At 34.8% G+C, this 24364-nt stretch overlaps 1 protein-coding gene across 4 annotated transcripts in view; it reads right to left on the minus strand.

Moving 5' to 3' along the window:
• PMS1 (PMS1 homolog 1, mismatch repair system component) overlaps positions 1–24364 on the minus strand; it is an 87505-nt gene that overhangs the window by 5795 nt on the left and 57346 nt on the right. For 3 of the 4 annotated variants that reach the window (XM_032406207.1, XM_032406211.1, XM_032406215.1), the window contains 5 exons: positions 15727–15849; positions 15019–15162; positions 13961–14847; positions 3580–4059; positions 624–754 (listed from right to left, as the gene is read on the minus strand). In XM_032406207.1, the coding sequence (XP_032262098.1) occupies positions 624–754; positions 3580–4059; positions 13961–14847; positions 15019–15162; positions 15727–15849 (1765 nt within the window). The remainder of the gene's footprint in view (positions 1–623; positions 755–3579; positions 4060–13960; positions 14848–15018; positions 15163–15726; positions 15850–24364) is intronic. The other variant, XM_032406216.1, reaches the window with a different exon arrangement.

A 24364-nucleotide genomic window follows, 5' to 3' on the forward strand; every position in this document is an offset into this window, starting at 1 on the left:
GGAGGACTAAATGGCTAAAAGAAATGACTGAAAGGGGTACTGAAGATGGGAAGAAAAGAGAAATTCGAACACCTACCATTGGCAAGTACTATGCTAACTGATTTCCCTAAGTAACTCTCTAGTGCTCACAACTACTTTATGAAGTAAATATCTCAAGTTTTGTAGGAAGCAATGTAACAAGTTAGTTAAAAGCTAGACTGTAAAGGTGCTCGGGTTCAAATTCTGGTTCTACTACTAACTGGCACCCTTAAGCAAACTTCACTGTGCCTTGACTTTTCCATCTATAAAATGGAGACAATAACAGAACCTACTTCATAGGGCTATTAGGAAGATTAAATAAATTAATACATTTACTATTTAGAATAGTGTCCTGTAAATTATAATTATTCGATATTAGTTGTTATAATGAGAAAACATTGAGGCTACTCCAAATCTAAATATCCAAGACTGAGGTAGAAGGTATGAATGACCTTTTTGAAATATGATTGCTTTTACATAGCTGACACGGTACTTTTGGTGAGGCAAAAATATACCCTGATATATACATTATGAAACCCAAATGAAACTTCTGGAACAAGACTTATTTTTTCTAAGTCAGAAAATAGTAAACCATATAATCATACCTGGTATCCATTTTATCTTGAAACCATTTGCTGTGAGACGAGGATCAGACAGGTAAGTTGATCCACTATATCTCTGATCATCTGTGGTCATTTTACATAAAATCTCTAAATAATGAGATCCATTAAAAAGACTGAAAAAGAAATTATGGTCCTTTAACTTACTAAATATGTAAAATGAAATAAAAGGATTTATGGAAAAAAGTTAATGCAAGGGCCCCTTAAAAATGATCAGTAACCAAAATACAAAGATGTAAGTAGCCCTGTGAGAAATTTTACTTTTTTTACATCTCTGTTAATATCTTTTAGAAGACCTACTATATACAGTAAACAGAAAGAAGAATGGACATAAAAGAAAGTTTCTATCTTTTAGAACATTACAAACTAAATGTGAAATCAAAAACTGTGCTCTCTCTATATAATACAAATGAAAACTTTATAAATGCCATTGTTATATTATTATTATTTTATCATAAGGTTGTTGTGAAGATCAAAGGGCTTAGTAAAGTTCCTATCATATGGTAACTCCTCAACAAACATTAGCCATTTTTGTTATTACTGAGCTCTTACTTTGTATTTTATAGAGATCTAAATTACTCCATTGAGAGATAAACTACACAATCTGCATTAGAACCATAGTGAGAAAACTGAGCCCAATCAATAATTACGCTCTTTCAGAAAAACTTATACTAATTGTGATGGGCATGTCACATTTCAAAAGAAGGGTGAAAACAATTTTGAATTCAGCTTTGTTGTTGTCCATGTTCAAATAAGAAAGATTTATTTTCAGGCTAGTATGGGCCCCAAATAATAGTTTTTAATGTATTTGTTTTTGAATAACAGAATATCACAAAGGAAAACATCTTTAAAAACGTTTAATTTGTACAAGTACAAAATGATTTTTAAGATATAAATGAAAGTTCACAAATACCACTTAGAAAAGTAATCATATTTAAAATTTCAGATACACCCTAGCTCTTTTTAAGGGAAGAAAGAAAAAGTACTATCAGATTTTTGAACTGTTTAATACAGCAAAAATCTGTATTAATTCTTTTTCTAATTCTTTGACAGTTTGCTAAACCAATCTTAAGAGAATACTATGAAAGATGCTGGATTTAGGTGAATGTGATTACTGCTACCTTATTAAAAAGACAGCTCTGACAAATGTTTTCCCTGTGTCCTGGCATTTTTTTTCCTTCTGGTAGCAGGGCTTTTTTTTTTTTAAATATAGAATTATATTGTATTTTTATATGTATCAAGAGCAGATAATTAGAAGATGAAATTCAAAAAATAACTCCATTTATATTAGCATCAAAAAACAAAATACTTAGGAACAATTTTTCAAAAAAACAATACCTTTATACTGAAAACTACAAAATGCTGCTGAGAGAAACTAAAGAAGACTTAAATCAATGGAGACCATTGTTCATGGATTGGAAGATGCAGTATTGTTAAGATGGCAATTCTCCCCAATATGATCTACAGATTGAAAGCAATCCTAATCATAATTTGGTAGCAGGGCTTTTAGCACAATTGTATTAAAGATTTTTTATTTATTCTTGGGAGTTCTGAAACAGTTATCTAGTGAAGTGTCCTAGAGAACAAACCCTCAATCTCTTTCTAATTTCAGGTTTTTATCTCCTTTTCAGACATAGGATTCTCTCCTGTCAGACCAAGAAAAGAAATATTAAATATAAAAAAGGGAAATGTTAATAGGCTAGCTGTTAGCTATTCATTTTTACACAAAACAATTTGCTCATGTAGGATATTAAAGGGAAATACCCCATTTTGCAATCTATAATAAAATCAGTTCAGGCAACAATCATCAATGGATGAAACCATTAGACGGAAAGGTTGACAGGGAATTTTAAGGTATGAGAGCAGGCTGTCAGCGGCTGAAGCCAGTGAAGTACCTTTTGATGTGATGAAATATGAAGCACATATCACAACCTATTAAATAGTCATACCAGAAAGTAGAATCTAAATCTATTCAATCCTCCTGAGCTAACTTCCGTTTAAACATGGGAGAGGAAAAAACAAGTTGAACACTACCATGAGGAAGCAAAGGGACAATCCGAGACAACAAGATATTCTAACAAGTGACTTAGTATCAACAAGTTAATGTTGTGATATTTAGAAGAGATTTAAGAGACAGACAAAATGTAATAGCTGGATCTTGTTTAGTTACAAATTAAACTTAACAATTTAAAAACTATAAAAAAGTTATTTTGAGAAAATGAGGAATACTTCCAAGGAATTAATATTGTGAAAGATAGGAAAAAGTCGTTGTGGTTAGGTAAGTCATTTTTAAGAGAGAGAAACTGAAATATGTTTGGGTGGGAATTGTCTAAAAAAACTTTAGGTGATGGGTATTAAAGAGGACACGTTCTGCATGGAGCACTGGGTGTTATACACAAACAATGAATCATGGAACACTACATCAAAAACTAATGTAATGTATGGTGATTAACATAATAAAAAAATCAAAAAAACCTTTAGGAAATAAAAAGAAAATATGTGTGTATGTATATATATGCATAATATACATATATATATTTGAAAGGAAAAATAAACAAATGTGGCAAAATCTTGATAATTGTTGATAAAGGCATCCATTATATAATTCTATTTGGTGTATGTTTGAAATGTTAAAGAGTGTAAAATGACAGAGAGTCATGACAACCTAACTTCAAAATTATCCTAGGCAAGTCACTAGTGTACAGGAGAATTGAAGTTGATATTTACTAACTTTAGAAGTAAACTATCTAGAATACTCTAAAATTATTTATTTAAAAACAATTCCATTAAAGATTAGAAAATCAAGTTTTAAAAAAGATTTCTTTAAATAAACTTTTCCCTACCAGAAAACACTTCCAACTTTTTACTTTCAGTTTCTAATCTAGTATAGATTGATAAATGTTTTGAGAGTTAAAAAAAGAATTATATTATTTCACCATACTTCTCTGTTAATATAATGGGCTTTTCCAGTGGCTCTGCAGGAAGTTTATGATTCTCAATAAGTCTTTTAAATAGCAGGGCTTCTTCCACTCTGTAAGGATTTAATAACATTATCTCTGTTTTGGATGTAATTAGCCACGCATCAGGAAACTTGAGATTGTGAAGCAAGCAAAGTTCCTCCTTCTCTTCTAAGTCAATTTTATGTTTCTCAAAATTTTTTTTTAAGTTTTCCATAGAAAAGGGGATCTGAACTATTTTAACGTTTTGGTTCTTTTTTTCAATTTGGGATTGAAAGAGCTCATCAACTTTTGGCTGATTAGATAATGAAGTTTTCAATTTGTGCTTCTGTGCCAAATTCCATGCACTGGTGGGCTTTATCTTTTTTCTGCCATCCTTAAATGATATTTGTGGCTCCTTTTCAATGGCTCTCTTGATTTGCCTATTGTATCGTTCCAAATCTTTAGTAGCCTTCTCTTCGTATCTGGGAATAAAGATAAAATAGAACTAATGAGGTCATAATCAGAAATGTATTAGCCATCTAAAGTAAATTTTATAAAAACCAAAGAGCTGGTGTTCCAAGTCTGAAAATGATGAAGGAGCTTGTATTGGACTAACCCTCCCATATATAACTATAATTCTAAAGAAAATACAGAAATCAACTATTTAAAATGGACATGGAAGAGCAACCAAAAACAGGCAGATATTGGAATGATTCAACATTCAAAAAAGAGATCCATATTTATATAGCTTTTACCCAAAGGGCAGTTACCAGCATTAAAGGGAGTGGCAAAAAATCGAGCAATAAGCTACACTCTTTTTAAAAATTTTTTAAAATAAGTTTTATTATTTATTTTTATTTCACATAATATTACATTATATAAGTTGCACTCTTACTGGCTTGAATAACCAGAACAGAGTTCCTTGCTTCCAAAACAACTGGAAATTGAAGGAGAAAATCCCAGAAAATTCCATATGTGGAAGCCTAGAGGAAAACAACTGCTAGAATGTTAAATGAGCTAAACAGAGATTTTAGTGACTACCTACTGCAGAGTAAATGGAATTTGGAGTTTGAATTCTATATAATTATATGGCTTAATAAACACTTTGGGCTTTAAATTAAAACTGGATGAGGGCTACATCCTAGGGTGAGGGAAAAACTATGTCCTAGAACTAAGGAAGCTGCCCTAGGATTAAGAGCAAAATTTAAACAGTCTCTAAGGAAGTATAAAACAGGCTTCCAAGCTCAGTGTGATCTGTCAGTAACTTAAATAGTTGCAGAACAAACACCAACACTTTTCAGAAGAAGACAATAGAATCTAGAGTTTCTTTAACATATCACCCACAATGTCCACTAAATAATCAAAAGTTATCATTCAAACAATAAAACGGGAAAATAGGAGTCATGATCAAGAGAAAAAGTGGCCAGTAAAAACCAACCTCAACATGACTCAGATGTTGGAATTTGGAGAAAAAAAAGTTATTTTTTAAATAGGTTTCCATAAATATTTAAGGACTTAAAGGAAAAGATGATCCTAATGAGAGAATAGAAGAGGAATCTAAACAGAGAAGGGAAATTATAAAAAAGAACCAAAGGGAAATTCTAGAGCTAAAATGTATACAGTATCTGAAATGAAAAATTCCCTGGGTAGGCTTAACAGCAGATCAGAGATGGCAAAAGAAAGGGTCAACAAACTTGAAGACAGAGCAGTAATTATCCAATCTGAACAAAAGAAAAATGAAGATTAAAAAAAATCCCTGTGGCCTATGGCACAACAAGCCACCCAACATATATGTAATTGGAGTCCCAGATAAAAAATATAAAAGTGAAGAGAGAAAAAAAAGAACATTTGAAAAAAATTATGGATGACAATTAGGCAATCTGGATAAATGAAACATTTTATAGATCCAAGAAGGTCAGTGAACCCCAAGCAGGATAAATACAAAGAAATCCACAGCTAGGTATATTAGAATCAAACTGCTGAGAAACAAAGACAAACAAAATCCTTGAAAACAGTGAGAGGAAAAAAAAAAAGACATTACAAAAAAAGAATACCACAAATGATGGATATAACTTCTCATCAGAAGCAATGTAGAGCCAGATGACAGTAAGTAACATCTTTTAAGTGCCAAGAGAATCCAGAATTCAATGATACAAAGCAAAAATGTCCTTCAAAAATGAAGATGATATAGACATTTTTGGATAAAAGAAATCCTAGAATCTGTTGCCAGCATAACTGCACTATTAAGAGTTGACACCAGATAGAACTGTGATCTCTAGGAAAAAAATGATAAGCACCAAAAATGCTAACTATGTAGGTAAATAGCAAAAAAGGATCTTAAAAAAAAAAAAAAACTCTTATTTCTTTGAAAGATAACTTTAAATTTTTAAAAAATAGCATTTTGACCATATGATTTCACTCATGTGGAATTTAAGAAACAAAACAAATGAACATAGGAGAAAAAAAAAGAAAAGAAGGCAAATCATAAGAGCTTCTTCTTTTTTTTTAAAGATTTTATTTATTTATTCATGAAAGACAGACAGAGAGAGAGAGAAAGAGAGAGAGGCAGAGGGAGAAGCAGTCTCCCCCAAAGAGCACGGAGCCCGATGAGGGACTTGATCTCAGATGGGCTCATGACCTGAGCCAAAGGCAGATGCTTAACCATCTGAGCTACCCAGGCGCCCCTTATAAGAGCTTCGTTAATAGAACAAACTGAGGGTTGCTGGAAGGGAGGTGGGTGGGGGGATGGGCTAAGTGGGTGATGGGTATTAAGGAGGGCACTTGCTGTGATAAGCACTGGGTGTTGTATGTAAGTGATGAATCACTAAATTCTACTCCTGTAACTAATATTACACTATAGGTTAACTAACTGGAATTTAAATAAAAACTCCAAACAAAAATAAATAAATAAAGCATTTTAGTGAGTTTTATATTGTATGTAGATATAAAATATATGACACCAACTGCACAAAGGAGAAGGATAGTAAGTGAAATTATACTTGCAAAGTTCTTATATTCTGTGTGTCTGGAACCCTATTAACTATAAACAGATTATGATAAATTAAGGATGTATAATATATTCCCCAAAGCAAAAAATAATGCAAAGCCAATAGAATTAAAATTAAACATTAAATTATATTCTTTTAATGCTAAAGAAGGCTCCCTGTCTCCCACAAAAAGGAGGAACTGAGGAACAAAACAAAGATGAAACAAGAAAATGGTAGACCTAAACCTAACTGTATCAGTTATTACATTACATGGACTAAATATTCCAACTAAAAGGCAGAAATTGTCAGAGTGACTCTAAAAAGCAAAATCTAGGGCGCCTGGGTGGCTCAGTCAGTTAAGCGTCTGCCTTCCCCTCAGATCATGGTCCCAGAGTCCTGGGATCAAGTCCTGCATCGGGCTCCCTGCTCAGCGGGGAGCCTGCTTCTCCCTCTGCCTGCTGCTCCCCCTGCTTGTGCGCTTGCTCTTTGACAAATAAATAAATAAAATCTTAATAAATAAATAAATAAATAAATAAAAAGCAAAATCCAACTATATATGTCTACAAGAGTTATACTTTAGACACAAATAGTAGTTTGAAAGTAAAAGAAAAGATACAACATGCAAATGGATAAGCATAAAAAAGAATAGCTATTGTAATAGAAGATGAAATAATTATCAGTTTCAAAACAAGAAATTATACAACAGATAATGAGGGAAAAATCATAATGACAAAAGGGGCTAACATCAGGAAGGCATACCAATCACAAATGTGTATGTATCTAATAACGAAGGTACAAATTACATGAATCAAAACTTAAAGATCTAAAGTAGAAATAAATCCATAATCATAGTTGGGAGACTTTAATACCCCTCTCTCAGTAACTGGAAGAACTAGACCAAAACATAAAGAACAGTAAAGCTATAGAAGATTTTAGGAATCTACCTCGATTAAATTGACATTTAGAATACTCCATCTAATAGCTGCAGAATTCAGATTCCTTCTAGGTGTTATATACTTGGAACATTCATGAAGATAGATCATATGTTGGGCTTAATTCTCAGTAAATTTCAAAAGCATGAAATCTGACATAGTAGTTTCCCTCTCCATGACAGAATAAATTAGAAGTCGATAAGATATTTAGAAATACCCCCAAATATTTAGAAACTAAACAACTCATCTTTCTTCATAATAGCTCCAAACTGGAAACAATCCAACTGGAGACTGAATAAACAAATTGCAGTATATTTATACAATTGAATATTACTTATCAATTTCAAAGAATGAACTATACAAAGATATTCAACAAACATGGATGTAAATCACAACATATTCTGTTGAGAAGAAGTTAGATATAAAAGGGTACATGTTGAGGGCACCTGGGTGGCTCAGTCGGTTAAGCGTCTGCCTTTGACTCAGGTCATAATCCCGGAGTCCTGGGATGGAGTCCCACATCAGTCTCCCCACTCAGTGGGGAGTCTGCTTCTCCCTCTGCCCTTCACTCTGCTTGTGCTCTCTCTCACTTGCTCTCTTTCTCTCTCAAATAAATAAATAAAATAAAATAAAATATAATAAAATAAGAGTACATGTTGGGTCACCTGGGTGGCTCAGTCAGTTAGGCATCTACCTTTGGCTCAGATCATGATCCCAGGGTCCTGGGATCGAGTCCCGCATCAGGCTCCCTGCTCAAGGGGCAGTCTGCTTGTTCCTCTCCCCCTGCCCCTCCCCCCGCTTATGTGCTCTCTCTCTCTCAAATAAGTAGATAAAATCTTAAAAAAAAAAAAGAGTACATGTTGTATGATTTTATATAAATGAAGTTTAAGTACCAGCAAAACCAAAGTAGTGTGATGGAAGTCAAAACAGTGGCTGTGTATGGAAATTGGCTGATAAGTAGCATAAGTGAACCTTCTGGGGTGATTAAAGTGTTCTGTATTTTGTCTGAGGCAGTGGTTACATGGGTGTACACATATAAAAATGCACTGAACTATATATACAGTTAAGATCTGTGTATTTCACAATGCTACATTTTACCCAATTTTAAAAACCATTTATGGAAGCACTGAAGACACAAACACTAAAAAAAGAAAAAAACCTTACAAATAACTAAATAAAACAGTTAATTCTACATCTGAAGAACTCCTTACACATCTACTGTAACATCAACATGGAATAAACAATTTCCTGAGCACTACAAAAGAAAATCTGTACACAATACTCCATTTACTATTTAGATACTAGTAAAATTAAAGTCACTCTAATGATAGCAGGCAAAATAAAAATTTTATGATTAAATTTGTAATGGATTCATAGCTAAATATTAATTTTTTCAGTTGTTATTTATTTCTCACTTTAGAGTCATCAGTGAAAAAATAAATTCAAATAAACTCAATACATCCAAACCATTTAATTTAATTCAGTTTCAAAGGTACAAGATAATGGACACTTTAAAATTATACTGGGTAAAAACTCAAGACATCTTTTCTTTTGGGTTAATGAAACTTCTACAGCCAATCAAAGACAGTCTAGCATAGTGGTTATAGCAACCTTTTCTACAAAATTGAGATGCCTGAATCCCACCCTCAGATTTTCAAATTCTCCACGCCGAGCTTGAGGTTGAACAACAGTTTCTGAAAGGCTCCATGGATGATTCTAAAGCATACCCCAAACTGAAAACCACTCTTAGGTGTTCAGTAAAGTGTAGCGGTTAAGAGCACAGACCCTGGAGACTGACTGGTCTGGTGCTGCCGCTTAGTAGTTCTGCAAATCTACACAAATTATTTAATTTTTCTGTGCCTCAGGATAATCATTTGTAATATATAGATAATGTACATTTACTTCATAGTTTTGAAAAATAAAATGAGTTAAAATGTTTCAAGTACTTAGAATAATGCTTGGCACCACAGTAAATAATTATAAATGTTTGCTATCATTTTATATCAAGAAACACATCTTACAATGAATGGGGCACATGACTGACTAAAGGCCGGTAATTATTTAAGCAACTTTACTAAAAAAATTTTTAAATGCAGTTTTAAATTTGAGACTGGAGAATTAACGCTATTTCTAATCTTAAGTAACTCTTAAGAAACTGGTTAAATTCTATTGTAGGTAATATACATGAAACATTTTTAAGGAGAAATTTATATAGATAGGTGTTAGGAATGACATTCCTGGGCGAACTGTATTAAATTTTAAAATTGAGAGTAAGAGACAAGAGACCACAGTATGTTGTGTAGTTTGTACTCAGTACATGTTTGTTAAATACAGAAATGTTAGCTGGGTAAGAATGTAAAAAAGACCTTGTTTCACTGTAAACTAGGTGAAAAATGCCTCTCTGGTTACTTACCAGGCTATATTCATAATTTTGTACATGATTTTCTCCCATTTCTATTTAGAATCTGAAGTTCTGGATTAGCTACATAAAACAGATAATTTTCAAAAGTTTACTTTCAATACGTACTATAAGTAAATATTTTTAGCTCTGGGACATTCCAATTCAAGATTTTTCCCTTACGGTGAAAAATGAGTTCAAGATGAAGGTCACATTTGTAATTAATTATAATGTGCAAATTTTCACATATGGTACTAATCTTGTGATTTACTCAATAATTCAATTTAATTAGTTCCTTGGGAAATATAAAAAGCTATGTCCAAAGGAATATTAAGCAAATGTTAAGTAAAAACAGCTGCTACCTTTGACTTAATGTCATTAAGGGATTCAGTAACCTGAATGGAAAATATTAATTTTGATTTGACCAGTAATCAATTCAAATGTTTTTGTGACCAAAGATTACATGTAATTATAAAATTTATTTACCATTTTCAATACCCCAATTACAATATTATTCTTATTTTAAGTAGAAGTGTATGTTTACAGTACTGCAAATGAAAAGTTCAAGTTAACATCAATTGACTGAAACCCCAGTGGGCAGGCACAGACCTAAATCTGGCTTCTAATCCACCAGAGGAAAGGAGAAGAAAAGCAAAGGAAAAAATATCCAGAAAAGAAGAACTGAAAAATGAAGTACCCCCCACTCCAAAGTCTGCCCTAAGCTCTCAGCAGAAAAACCCTGATCCTAGGGCTTATTCAAATTCTTTATGATTTACAAAACCTTACATAATCTGGCCTGCCTTCCCTCAATTTACTTTACTATACTCTCTCATATTCTATTCCTGTCACAGAGAGCATCTTTAATTCCCTCAATAACACTATTTTACTTCTAGCTGTTTTATTTAGAAAATTCCCTATGCTCTTCTGATTATTTCTACTTAGGGAATCATTTCCTGTCTCACAGATGAGATTAAATCCACTGCTAAGTATTTTCATAACCCCTTATATTTATTTTAAAACCAACTCATTGTATTCTATGATTACTATTTGTTTGTGTCTTCCTCACTATACTGCATCATTTATGAGTAGAGAAAGTATATTTTACTTATCACTATATCTGAAGTGATTAGCTAGAGTACATAGGGCCTTGTATACAGAATGTCCTTAATAAATATTTCCTAACTGAAGACAGGTAGAAAGGGAGGAAAGGAGGGGAAGAAAGAAGGAGGGCAGGAAGGAAGGAAAAGAAAAGGAGAGGGCGCCTGGGTGGTTTAGTCGTTACGCATCTGCCTTCAGCTCAGGTCATGATCCCAGCGTCCTGGGATTGAGCCCTGCATCGGGCTCCCTGCTCTGTGGGAAGCCTGCTTCTCCCTCTCCCACTCCCCCTGCTTGTGTTCCCTCTCTCACTGTGCCTCTCTCTGTCAAATAAATAAATAAAATCTTAAAAAAAAAAAAAAAAGGAGAAAGAGAAGGGCAAGAAGGAAGAGAAGGAAGAAGGGAAAGAAACGGGAAGAATAGGAAAATAGTGAAGGGAGGATAGGTGGAAAGACCCATTATCCACAGAAGAGGAGTCTACTCTGATATCCCTTAGCATTTCCTGCAGAATTTAGGATCATGGAAAGAATTCCAAGATAAATATTACAGAAAAGTGGTAGTTACTGTGATTGCTGAGTGTGATACCATTTTTGCTGCACTTTCTCACTGATCATAATTTTGGACACAGCCATCATGGTCCCCAAACCCCTGGCTCTGGAAGATTCTAACACAACATTTTGTGACATACAGTAAACTCTCTGATCCCAAAATACTTATATTTTCTTCTATTTCTGGCCTCCAAATTAAATTTAATCTTGACTAAGCAAGTGAAAAATAATGCCAATCACAAGAGAGGAATTTTCTTTTCACAGGTTAAGAACTCTGAGTAAGATCATGAACAACGTGCCAGTCATTTTTCTTACATCATAACACACAATATTTTATTTAATCCTCAAAACAATCTAGGAGATACTGTTCACACATTTTTACAAAAAAGCTAGCAGAGAAAGAAACTGGAGTTAAAACCCCGTGTAGTTTCAGAGGTCTGCTCTTGACCAACACTGCCTCTTCTGTCTACCTTATGGCAATAAGATAGAGAACATTTTGGATTCTAGAATACTGCCTGATGATAAACAAATTTTAGACAAGGCCCATTAACCATAATCCTGTACGCTGATACCTTGGGGCCCACAAGAAGAAACAATGCTGACACTCCCCAAAAGTCAACTGGATCAATACCTGCTATTGTGAGGCTGTACGGGAACAGCTATCTTAAGCTGTTACACTGTCCCTACCTTCTAGGAGAAGGACACATCTATGCTTTTTTCCCTCCTTCTCAGATAATACATCACCTCCCTGGTCAATGCAATTCCACTTCTGTGGGCTTGCTGTACTAAAAGTTAAATGCACTGATCTTTAAAATGCCTATGTCATTTGGATAAAACTGAAGACAATCACAAGGTGTGAACCTTATTTGCATCCTGATTCAAATAAACAAACTTTAAAAAACTGGTATTTATTAAGTAATTAGAAATTCAAAGACTGAATATCTGATGATATTAAGGAAACCTTGTTTTAAAAATTATAATGATTGTATTACGGCTATATTTAAAAAAGGAGCATTTTTAATTTTTACAGATACATAATAAAATATTTATGAAATAAAGGATATTATCCTAGGATATGCTTCAGAATAATAATAGTAAAAGTGGAAGTGAAGTGCATGGAGGTATGGATAAAATGAGACTGACCATTAGATGATGGTTCGTGAAACAGGGTTATGGGTTCACAGTACTGTTTTGTCTACTTCTGTGTATGCCTGAAAATAGAAAAAACACAACCGTCCCCACCAAAAAAAAAAAAAAAAAAAAAAAAAGGTAAAGAGAGAGGCTAATTTATGGAGGTTTGCCTGTCAGTGTTTATAGTGGCACATGATGTGATGAGCACTGGGTGTTATATGCAACTAATGAATCACTGAATGTTACACCAAAACTAATGATGTACTATATGGTGGCTAACTGAATTTAAATTTTAAAAAAAGGAAAGTTGCATTCTACACACACAAAAAAAATAGTGGTCATTATTATTTTAAATTGATAGTGTCTTTATAAGACAATAAGCGAATGAAAAAGTAAAAAAAAAAAAAATCGGTCAAGTGTCCATATTTGTCACCAAATAAAAACTCTGAGTGGTAAGTTATGTTTAAATTTTCTTCAAGATGTTTAACATAATATTGAGATACCCTACATAATAATATATGATTGGAAGTATAATTCCACTCTTTTGTTTTCTGGTGGGCTAGATCACTCAAGACAGTACTTCGTATTTGTAATAAGTGACGTAAGTCAACTATAAACACTCATCATATTACCTTATAATATTTATTTAGTTCATCTAATCTAAAAATGGCAGTAAGTAGTTATATTCATCAAAGATAGATCAAACCACCTATTTACCTACCAAAACACCCCGCCACAGTTTATAAGTTGCCAAAAAATAAAAGATTTTAGAAGGAAGCCTTCAGTTTGTACTGAATAGGGACAGTACTGACTCCACTAAATTGAATCTGTAAAAATATTGTAATTTTCATATTGTGTTACATATTTTGGAGACCAATTTAAAAAAGGGAATAGTCAAGATATTTTTTAAAACCACCACTGTTATAATTGTTCTAATGTATAAGCTTAAAAAAGAGAAAGTCCTGTCATGGAAAGATCCTTTAACATAAAAGAAAAAGGAAATAGAAGAAAATACAGTTTTAAATTAAGAAGAATGGAAAGCCTTTAACTTCAAATTTTAATAATAAAGTAGTTAAGGCTTGTACCAAAAACAAAACAAAACAAAAAATAAAACAAAAAACTTCTCTAAATTTAAAAAAGTGATGCCAAAAAAGGTACTCTAGCCAAACCAAAAGGCATTTTCCATTCTACTTTTCCATAAATAAGAAGTTTAAATTTTTTTTTTAACCCAGTGAGTCATATACAATGGAAATATCTCAGCATCAGGTCACACGCAAGCTCTGGAAACTTACTTCAGTTTTTCCTCTTCACTCAATGTCTTCCACAGTTCTTCAATTTGTACTGTTGTATCCTCCAAATTGGTCTTAGGATTTTCTGTGAGAAACTGAGCACGATGATCTTGAACAAAAAGGGCGCTTGCTGACATGGGTTTCTTGATTACCCGATTGCTAATTAAATCATACGCTGTAAGCTGTCCAGATTTGTTATCTACCACATTTGATTTTTTGTTACAGGAACCTTCACTGAGATTCTTTTGTTCAGGGCTTGGATAAGCATTATTACTGAGTTTACATACTGAACTTTCTTGAGGCACTAAAATTTTCACAGGTTCAATGTTTTCTCCCATTGAATTTTTAAGTGTATTTCCCTTGCTCCAGTCATCTGCACAGATTTCCAAAGACTTCTCAGGAACTGCTGCTTCCTCATTTTTCCTACTCTCATCCCTACTGTGTTTATTGCCATTTTCTGATTGGGTATGCTTAACAGAACTTACAAAACAAGTTTCACTACATTCCTTCTGGGCATCCTCACATGATAAAGTATTCATTGGGATCTGTTGAAATGTATTTCTAGTGTTTTTATCAACGTTAGAATTTTCACTATTAAAATTATCATAATGGTCATCAACATGTACCTGATGATTTAAACAATAATTAGTGTTTTTCCCAGATTTATCATTATGCACATCATTTTGGAAAGGAATGGCTGAAGAATCAACATTTGGATAATTATTTCCAGATGATTCCATCTTATTAAAAAGCACATCTGTTTCTGTTGTATTACTAACAACCATGTCAGCTGAGGAAACATCTGTTTTATTATTTTCGTAAGAATTTGTACTAGGTAGTGATCCATAACAAGTCGTCATCAGATTTTCAAGAGCAATTAAAACAGATTCCTAAAAATATAAATTAACAAATGTTAGGGAAAATTATGAAAATAATAAATAGGCAAGATTTAAAATAATATTTAAAAATATGTATAAACAAGCAACTCTCCCATGTGAAAATGGTGAGGACTGCATAAGTTTGTAAAAAACATAAATAAAAAAAATTATCCAAAAATTTACCTTATTCTGTAATAACACTTGACTTTTATCTGGTGTTAAATTTATGTCCACATCAGCTGTAGGAACATCAATTTTCAGAAAGAAAATGGGATACAAACGAGTAGATTCCTTTAGGCACTTCAGATTGTAATAATGTCTGATTAGCTAGAAATATATGTAATAAAGAAAAGATAAAAATACCATGTAAAGATAGTACCACCATCCTTAAATATAGCCAAAAAAGTATAGTCAGCTGAGAAACTGAGTGGATGTAATTATTTATGAGGAAAAGCAGTATCTAAATAGTAAATACTCATTTGGAGGCCTTGAACTTACATGAAGCACAAGCATTCATTAAGAAGTACAACTACCCAGTGCAACTGGCTTCACAGTTAAAAGATCATAGTGTCATGGATGTTTTCAAAGTCCAGGGTTCAAATCCAAACTCTGCTGCTTCCTGGCTATAATGGGCTTCTTAGTCACTAACTTCTTAGTTACTAACATTTCAGTTTCTTCACTATAAATAAGGATAATAATTCATCACAGAATTGTTGTGAAGTCCTATGTAAGACACCTAGCACAATGCTTAATAAATATTACAGTATGTTTATCTCCTTCTCCTTATTTTAGAGCAAATCCTTGGAAGTAGTCCTTATAACAAGCTGACAAATGACAGAGCTAGTTTTTATTTCTGATCCAAGTAATACTTTTTTTTCTAAAATAGATTACCTTTAATATGTCTTTTTGATGTATTGGTCGACTGTTTATAAAGATAAAACTCCTTTCTGGGGTTGAAAGACTTGTTAAAGAGTGGTCTGCATCATGCTTTGGAAGAAATCCACTTAGATAAATCTGCAATTATAATAAATAGTTACAGAACTAGTAAACACTGTCAACAATGAATGTGGGTCCAAGGGTCTGGCTATATACAGTACAAAAGGTATAAAAAAATAAAATGGATTTTCATTTTATGGTCTCAAGAGTCCTATACTTGCTGATAACCATGTCTTGAACATTAACCTTAAATAAAATACAGAAGCATATTACACTGGTGTTCTTGGCCTGAAACTCTCTCTTCCTACAACTTTTTTTTTTTTTAAAGATTTTATTTATTTATTTAATTGACAGAGAGAGAGACAGTGAGAGAGGGAACACAAGCAGGGGGAGTGGGAAAGGGAGAAGCAGGCCTCCGGCTGTGCAGGGAGCCCGATGCGGGGCTCGATCCCAGGACCCTGGGGTCATGACCTGAGCCGAAGGCAGTCACTTAACCAACTGAGCCACCCAGGCGCCCCTCTTCCTACAACTCTTAAGGAAAAATTGGCATTCATAAAAGCTTCATGAATGGGCATATGTCTTACTGTCATAGGACATACAGCATAAATACTGCTGTTTGTTCAACCCTATCTTCTTTCTTCTTAAAATTTCTTTTACCATTTAAAAATTCTTCATATTGTGACTTTCTTTTAGATATTTATCCTTTTCTTTTTAGCCATCTTTTCCTGTAAAGAAGTGGCTGTTTCTATCTTGTGGAGTCAATCTGATGGGGCTTTCATTTCTCATTTAAAAATCCTTTTACTCTTTGACACCGATTACAGTACTTTATTTCCATTTTTGTTTAGAGAACTTTTCTACAATCAAACCAGTTATTTTTATGCTCTTTTTCTATTTTGTAAATGTATGAGAAAAGGAGGGAGAAAATGATGAAGGATCCTAGAAAAAAATACCAGAGAGAAGAGAGAGATTGAGGAGATAGAAGCCAAAAAACAAAAAGCTCCTATTTTTTACCTCTAAAGACAATACAGAGATTTGTAAAGAATACAGGACGGAGTCAGATTGACATGATTAAATCCTAGCTCCACTACTAGCCGTGTGATCTTGGTCAAATTATTTAAAATTTAAGCCTGTACTCTATCTGAAACTACTAGAAATAGATGTATTTATATTAACCTGTTAAGAAACACTAATAGTAAAATTTCAGCTTAGGTCTAGAAAAGTGAGAGTGTCAGTGGAGATGCTATTTTTAGGTAAGCAGAAACCATGAGGCTCTTTACCAACACAGTGGGTAGGCTGCCATCTATGTCTATGGCTATCCCTACCCTACCCTTGGAAATAAATGTTTAAGGAGATGCATTACCAATTTTAGAACACTAAGTGCATTATTGTCACAGTGCCAAACTGTGCCAATTTAAAAAATAAATTAATAAAGCTGGATAATCCATTACAAAATGCTACTTAATTAACTGTAAAACTTCACAGCATTTATAAATGGTTGTATAATTTACCAGGTAACATGAGACCCTTCTTAAAGCACTGCTGAGCATCAGGAAGCACCTGTTTAGTCTCTGAAAGACTTACTGGGTTTGTGGACTTAAAACAAAACTGCCCCAAATAGGTAGGAATGAAAAATAAAATGAGGAAAAATTGGTAAAATTGCTGGTGTTTTCCTTTTATACCACCTTAGTTGTCCACTGAATAATTATTACCATTTCCAAATACTGAGTTAAAAATGGCTTAGGATAACCTTAAGAACAAAGTATACTTAAGTTATATGGAAAAGTAAAATCAAAAAGCAAAGTCTTATAAAATGCTCTAAAAATAAAAATCAGGGTAGTTTATGGAAAAAGAACGTCTGTTAGAGACCGAATCAGTGCAAAAAAAAAAAAAAAAAAAAGAAAGAGACTAAATCAGTGCAACCAAATAAAAAATTTGACCATACAAGATTCTGTACCTAAGTATTCCTCAACCTAGAAAGCAAAACAAAAATGAAAGGCAAAAATATAAACAAATTCTTCTCCCCTGATTGCTCTGCAACTATGGACCTCTCCCTCCTTCTCTTCATCTCCAACCCCCTATAATCTGGTTTCTACTACCTCCAATAACCGACTCCAATGGACACTCAGTCCTTCTCTTATTTGATTCTCTGCAGACCCTTGAGAATCCAAGATGGTGGAGAAGTAGGAGACCTAAATTTCATCTGGTCCCAGGAATCCAGCTAGATAGCTATCAAACCATTCTGAACACCTACGAACTCAACTGGAGGACAAAGAAAAGAATAGCAGCAACTCTATGAACAGAAAAACGACCACTTTCTGCAAGGCAGGACGTGCAGAGAAGTGAATCTGAGGTGATATATGGGAAGATTCTCTGCAGACCCTGACACTGATGACAACTCTCTCATTTGGGAAGCATCACCCTGTTTCAGCCTTCTCTTTTGGTCTTTCTGCTTCCTTCCTGACACTTTCTCTTTAGTCTGGTTTGCTGATTTCTCTCCCTTTGCTTACCACCTATAAATGATGATGGTTCCCGTGAGTTCCATCATCAAAGCCTTTTTTCTTCGTCTCTACTCTCTGAGTAATTTCATTCACATCTATACACATACACCAGTGATACTAAGATACAGATAAATAACCTCCATTTCTTTCACCCCCAAACGCTTACTATTTTTAACTAGCTATCACAAAAATCTTCTCAATCTCATCACATTCAAAACTTGATAAAATATTTCACCCCACCGCTGCCCTGCTATACAACTGGCTCCTCCTGTATTCCTTTAGCATAATAATGAGCCCTGCCAGCGACCCAATCTGTCAAACCCATCTCCTCTCCTCTCGGATTCTGCTCAGGTAACCCTGACTGGTCTCCTAACAGTAGTTTCCTCTTTCAGTAAACCTCAAGAACACCAGGGAGGGGCGCCTGGGTGGCTCAGTCGTTAAGCGGCTGCCTTCGGCTCAGGTCATGATCCCAGGGTCCTGGGATCGAGCCCCGCATCGGGCTCTCTGCTCGGCGGGAAGCCTGCTTCTCCCTCTCCCCCTCCCTCTGCTTGTGTTCCCTCTCTCGCTGTGTCTGTCAAATAAATAAAATCTTTAAGAAAAAAAAAAAGAACACCAGGGAGTTATGTTTCTAAAGTAATAATTTAAGTACTTCTGCTCAAGACAGTGGGACAAGTTCATGCAGAAACTCCCTTCTCCCTGATTCCAACTGCAAATACATAACAGTGATAGATAAAAATCAATTTTTACAAAAATCTCAAAAGACTGAACCATTTAAAAGTAAGACAACATAAAGATGTTAAGGATGCAAAACATAAGGGAGAGTGTTGGCTGAAATCAAAAGCCCTATCTGTTCCTGGATTACAAACCAGCGGTGTCAGAAAAAAATGTTTTTGTAACTATGTGTGGTGATGGATGTAACTAGACTTATTGTGGTGATCATTTTGCAATATATATATATATATAACAGATCATTTTGTTGTACACCCGAAACTAATATAATGTTATATATCAACTATATCTCAATTAAAAGAAGAAACCATCTGTGTCAGTTGGAAATTATATTCTGATGTGGAAATAGGAACAGAAAACACATACAAGGCAAGAGATTAAAATCAGTCTTTCCATGTGAAATGGGCTGCTGAGACAGCCCTCTTCCTCCCCCTCAAAAATGCTTAAAAATATTGTGACCACTGTTTATGGAGCTGCTTGCAAGGGTCACAAGAAGGAACATGGATAACTCCAAAACCAAAAATAAAGCTAAGCCAAGTCAGCTAGGAAAAGGGGTCTATAAAATCTTGGCAGGATGAAAGGCATGAACTACTAATATTAGCACCTGGTTTTGAACTGGGGCCAGGAGGGGGTGGTATCTGCCAAACCACGAGGAGAAAGAAGGTGGAGTGGGTAAAAACAAAATAACAAAAACAATAAACCTGCATGCACGATGACTGTGCAAATTAAAATTTCAAAGCATATAAAATAGCAGAGAGGGCGCCTGGGTGGCTCAGTTGGTTAAGCGACTAGCTTCGGCTCAGGTCATGATCCTGGAGTCCCTGGATCGAGTCCCGCATCGGGCTCCCTGCTCAGCAGGGAGCCTGCTTCTCCCTCTGACCCTCCCCCCTCTCATGTGCTCTCTCTCTCTCTCTCTCTCTCATTCTCTCTGTCTCAAATAAATAAATAAAATCTTTAAAAAAAAAAATAAATAAAAAAAAATAATAAAATAGCAGAGAATGAGAGAATATTCTCCCAGGAAAGTAGAAATGATAGAGCAATATGAAAAGAACTTTGAAATTAGTACATGTACCATGCTTTCAAAAGAGTAAAGAAAAGTTACATCCATTATTAAAAAAAACAGATGATAAAAAATTCAAGACTCGTAAGCTATAAACAAGTTTAGAAGAGAATAGGAAAATGAATAAATTCTGAATCCTGGAAATGTACAGTTTTAGGAATAAAAATCAGGCAGCATTGAGGAATTTACCCAGAACCTGGCATGGAAAAATGCAGAGATAAAAATATCAAGCGAAGATAGATGTCAAAAAAACAAAACAAAACAAAAAACAAACATGAAACAAAATAAAATTTGAGGAGTTCCCTTAAGCTAACAAAGCCACATTGGGAAATTCCTAATAAATGCCATCATAGCAGTGATTCAGCTGGGATCACCATCCATAATTAAGAGACTCTCCAACATGAAGTGGCTGTAGTTAAAGAAAGGGACCCTCAACATTATGGGAAAAGATATATAAAGATTCTCTATATCCAAGGTTCCCAATGACGAATGCATCTGCCATCCCAGTACAGTGAAGGGGTCTTGGTGGCCAAGTTTCACAGCCTGAAGGTATGTAATGGGGATAGAAGTGAGGTGAGATCGGGCAACTATTAGCAGTTGGCAAACAACTTAAGATTGCTTTTGGCCAGGAATGAGAAGGGGTCAAAGAAACTCTGATATAGGACAACCCTCCTGACAAGCCCAGAAAGCATGGAGTGGTGATGGGGAGCTCCTGGCAACATTAAGTACAACACCCATTTAGATACACAGTACATAAACAGAAGAGGGATTTGGTTTTATGATCACTCTCACTAGAGACACACTCAAAAGTTTATCATTCTGACAACCCATGGAACTGGAACTATTCAGCAACACATGCTTTCCAAATTCCTAAATTACTCTGTGCAAGGATAACCACATTAAGGTATAGCAAAATCTATGATAGATTACCAGCAGCCCTCACACAATTCTATCTCAAGAGAAAATTTAAAAATCAGTGGGCAAACATAGATCTGGCAACACATCTCAATACAGATCACAGAAAAAAATTCCCATTGGGAAAATGATTTAACAGGATAATTCCAATCATACATAAAATTGTAACTGACCAAGGTCTAAATCAGTGTTTTTCATACTTGAATGGGCACCTGGGGGCCTTGTTAAAATACAGATCCTGATTCCCTATGTCTGGGATGAGGCCTGAGATCCTTCATTTCTAACAAGCATACAGGTAATGCCAATGCTGCTGGTCTTCAAACCAAACTATGACAGCTAAAATACCTAGAGCACAATACCAGAGATATCAGTCTGGATCTCCTGTCATAAGCTTCCTGGGTTACCAGTGTAGGCAACAAAGTCCCATGAAACCACAAGGGACCTGGGGGAATTTACTGTCCCAAGACAGTACCTTTATTATCCCAAGTCAGCCACCCTAACCAGTCTAAGGTGGCACCAGGGTATATTGAAACTACTGAACAACTATTAAGGGAGCTCTGAAAAACAGGACCTATGTCACTCTAGTGCCACTATACGGCACTACAGTTGGCCCCTAAGGCTGGCCTGAATTGTTCCTCAGGCAGAGAGAACATCAACTGAGCACAAGCTCCCATCCAAGACTAATAAAATGATAATAATTAAGAACTTAATACTGTAAGCAGAATAGAAGAACTAGTAGCAGAAAAGAGATTTCAACAAATTATAAAAAAAGAAGAGAAGAACAGGGGCCCCTGGGTGACTCAGATGATTAAGCGTCTGCTTAGGTCATGATCCCAGGGTCCTGGGATCGAGCCCCACATCGGGCTCCTGGCTCAGCCGGGAGCCTGCTTCTCCCTCTGCCTCTCCCCCTATTCATGCTCTCTCTATCTCTGTGTCTCAAATGAATAAATAAAAATCTTTAAGAAAAAAAAAAAAAGAAGAAGAGAGAAACCAACTGTCCAGCAGAACAGAGAGCCTTCAGGCTTAAAATGTGCAGACAAGCAAAAACTATAGACTCTTCTATTAAGAAACTGAATAAGGATAATCTGTCATGAACCAATTGCAATTATCTAATTTTGTGCGAGGAAGAAAAAAAGAAAAAGAGGAAGGGAAGGAACGGGGTTGGGGGGGGGGGGGGGAAAGAGATGAAATGAATTTCCTGAGAACTAGAGCAGTGAGTATGGGTGCAGTGTGCTAAGCCCCCACCCCATGATGGCACCTGTGATTCCCCAGACTGTGGGAACAGGACCAGGATTTTGATTAATTAATACTCAAGTGGGGCGCCTGGGTGGCTCAGATGGTTAAGCGTCTGCCTTCGGCTCAGGTCATGATCCCAGGGTCCTGGGATCGAGTCCCGCATCGGGCTCCTTGCTCAGCAGGGAGCCTGCTTCTCCCTCTCCCTCTGCTTGTTCTCTCTCTGTCTCTCTCGCAAATGAATAAAAAAAAAAAAAAAAAAAAAATTAATACTCAAGTGAAGCCTGACACTCAGTAAGTCCAAGCACAAACACTGAATTCCCAATTAGACTTCCATTCACAGAAAAAGATGGCTTGGAGGAAAAAGACCTGAAAAGCAAAACAAAACTGACCTCCTAAAAAAGAGATAATTTAAGGAACAAATAATTTAAAAATAGAAATAAAACTTAATATCTCTAGAGAGATTCAAGATTTTGTATCCATAAGACAACAATATGAAGTTGTAAAAAAGCAGTAAAATTTGAAAACTCTCTTGGAGGGGTGCCTGAGTGGCTCAGTCAGTTGGTTGAGTCTGACTCTTGATTTTTGCTCGGGCCATGATCTCAGGGTCATGGGATCAAGCCCCACATCAGGCTCCGTGCTGGGCATAGAGCCTGCTTGGGATTCTTTCTCTCTCTCTCCCTCCGCCCTCCCCACCACCCTTGTTCTCTCTCTCTAAAAAAATTAAAAAATGCTCTTGGAAATTAAACATAAAACGTTCAAAAAAATCCAGAAGGGATAAAAGAGAGTCAGACATCTCTAAAAACTTAGAGAAAAAGGAAAAGATACAAAATTGAGAAAAACAGTAAGAGAGAAATAACATAAGGTCCTAAACCAACAATAATGAGTTTCATTAAAAGAGAAAAATGATCAAAGTTATGACAGATGGAAGTACATAACCCAGAGCTGAAAAAGAAACAAATTTTCAGATTCAAAAGGTCTCACAAGTGCTCAGCATAATAAGCAAATGAGTAATAAAAGACACACATCTAGAGACATTCTTGAAAAACTGAAGAACAGAGACCAAGGAAAGATCCTAAGAACATTCAGAAAGAAAAATACTTATCAGCTAGAAAGAAAGAACTAGAATGAATTCATCTTCCCATCAGCAACAATGGACGGTCAAAGGTACTCAATGTCTTCAAAGTTCTGAAAAATTATTTTCAATCTAGAATTGTAGATCTACCAGACTAGAGAGAGAAAGTCAACAAGTCAAAGTGCAAAATAAAGTCATTCTCGTACATAAAAGTCTACCTCTCATGTCCCCTTTCTGTGGTAGTTAACTAAAGATGTACATGAAAAAAATGAGAATTAATACTAAGAAAGAGGAAGGCATGGGATATGTGAAATAATGGAAACAACTAGTATCCCTATGAAAAAAATTCCAGGATGGGAGCTGTGTAGAACACCTGACAGGCAATCAGTCCAAATAAGAAATTAGGTTCTAAATCTAATGCTTTAAAAAAAGTGGAATAGAATAAATTACCAGCTATAGCTAGAATAAATAAAAGAGCTGGATTTAATTGCTGACATGATGAAGAAAATTTCTTCACTTGAAAAAAGAAAAAAAAAAAAAAAACAAAACCCAAACCTTGGAAAACCCAGAAAAAGCAAAACCTATGTAAGTCCATATATAAGCAAATTTTGAGCTGGTGATAGGAGAAAAAGAAAGAAGATTCCATTTAATTGGGACAATAGAAATATTCTCATTTGTATAAAATGGACACATAACATGGATTTTTAGGAAATGTAATCCTAGCACAATACTTGGCTTTGCATTGAAAATTATTTTTAGTCATACAGTATACTCCAAATAAGTTTTCAACTTTTAGAATCAATTTTCAAACAAAAGATGGAGACTTAAAAATGGTTGCAAAAGACGACAAGTTATTAAGCTTGATAACATAAAAGTAGAGCTGACATGATTGAGAGAGGCAAGAGCAAGTAAAAGAGTGTGAGTGTTCATAATTCATAACCTCATCTAGCATTACAGGAACTCAAGAAGCACAGAAGCTGAGAGATCAAGAAAAGGAAGCTGGAGTACATATTTAGAATGGTAAAGGGAAAACAAAGGTAAGAAAGCTCAACTCTTCTTTATCTTTTTAACATTTTTTTAAAA

This window comes from Phoca vitulina, unplaced genomic scaffold, assembly GCF_004348235.1.
Source record: "Phoca vitulina isolate PV1807 unplaced genomic scaffold, GSC_HSeal_1.0 scaffold1, whole genome shotgun sequence".
In the NCBI taxonomy this organism is placed as follows: Eukaryota; Metazoa; Chordata; class Mammalia; order Carnivora; family Phocidae; genus Phoca; species Phoca vitulina.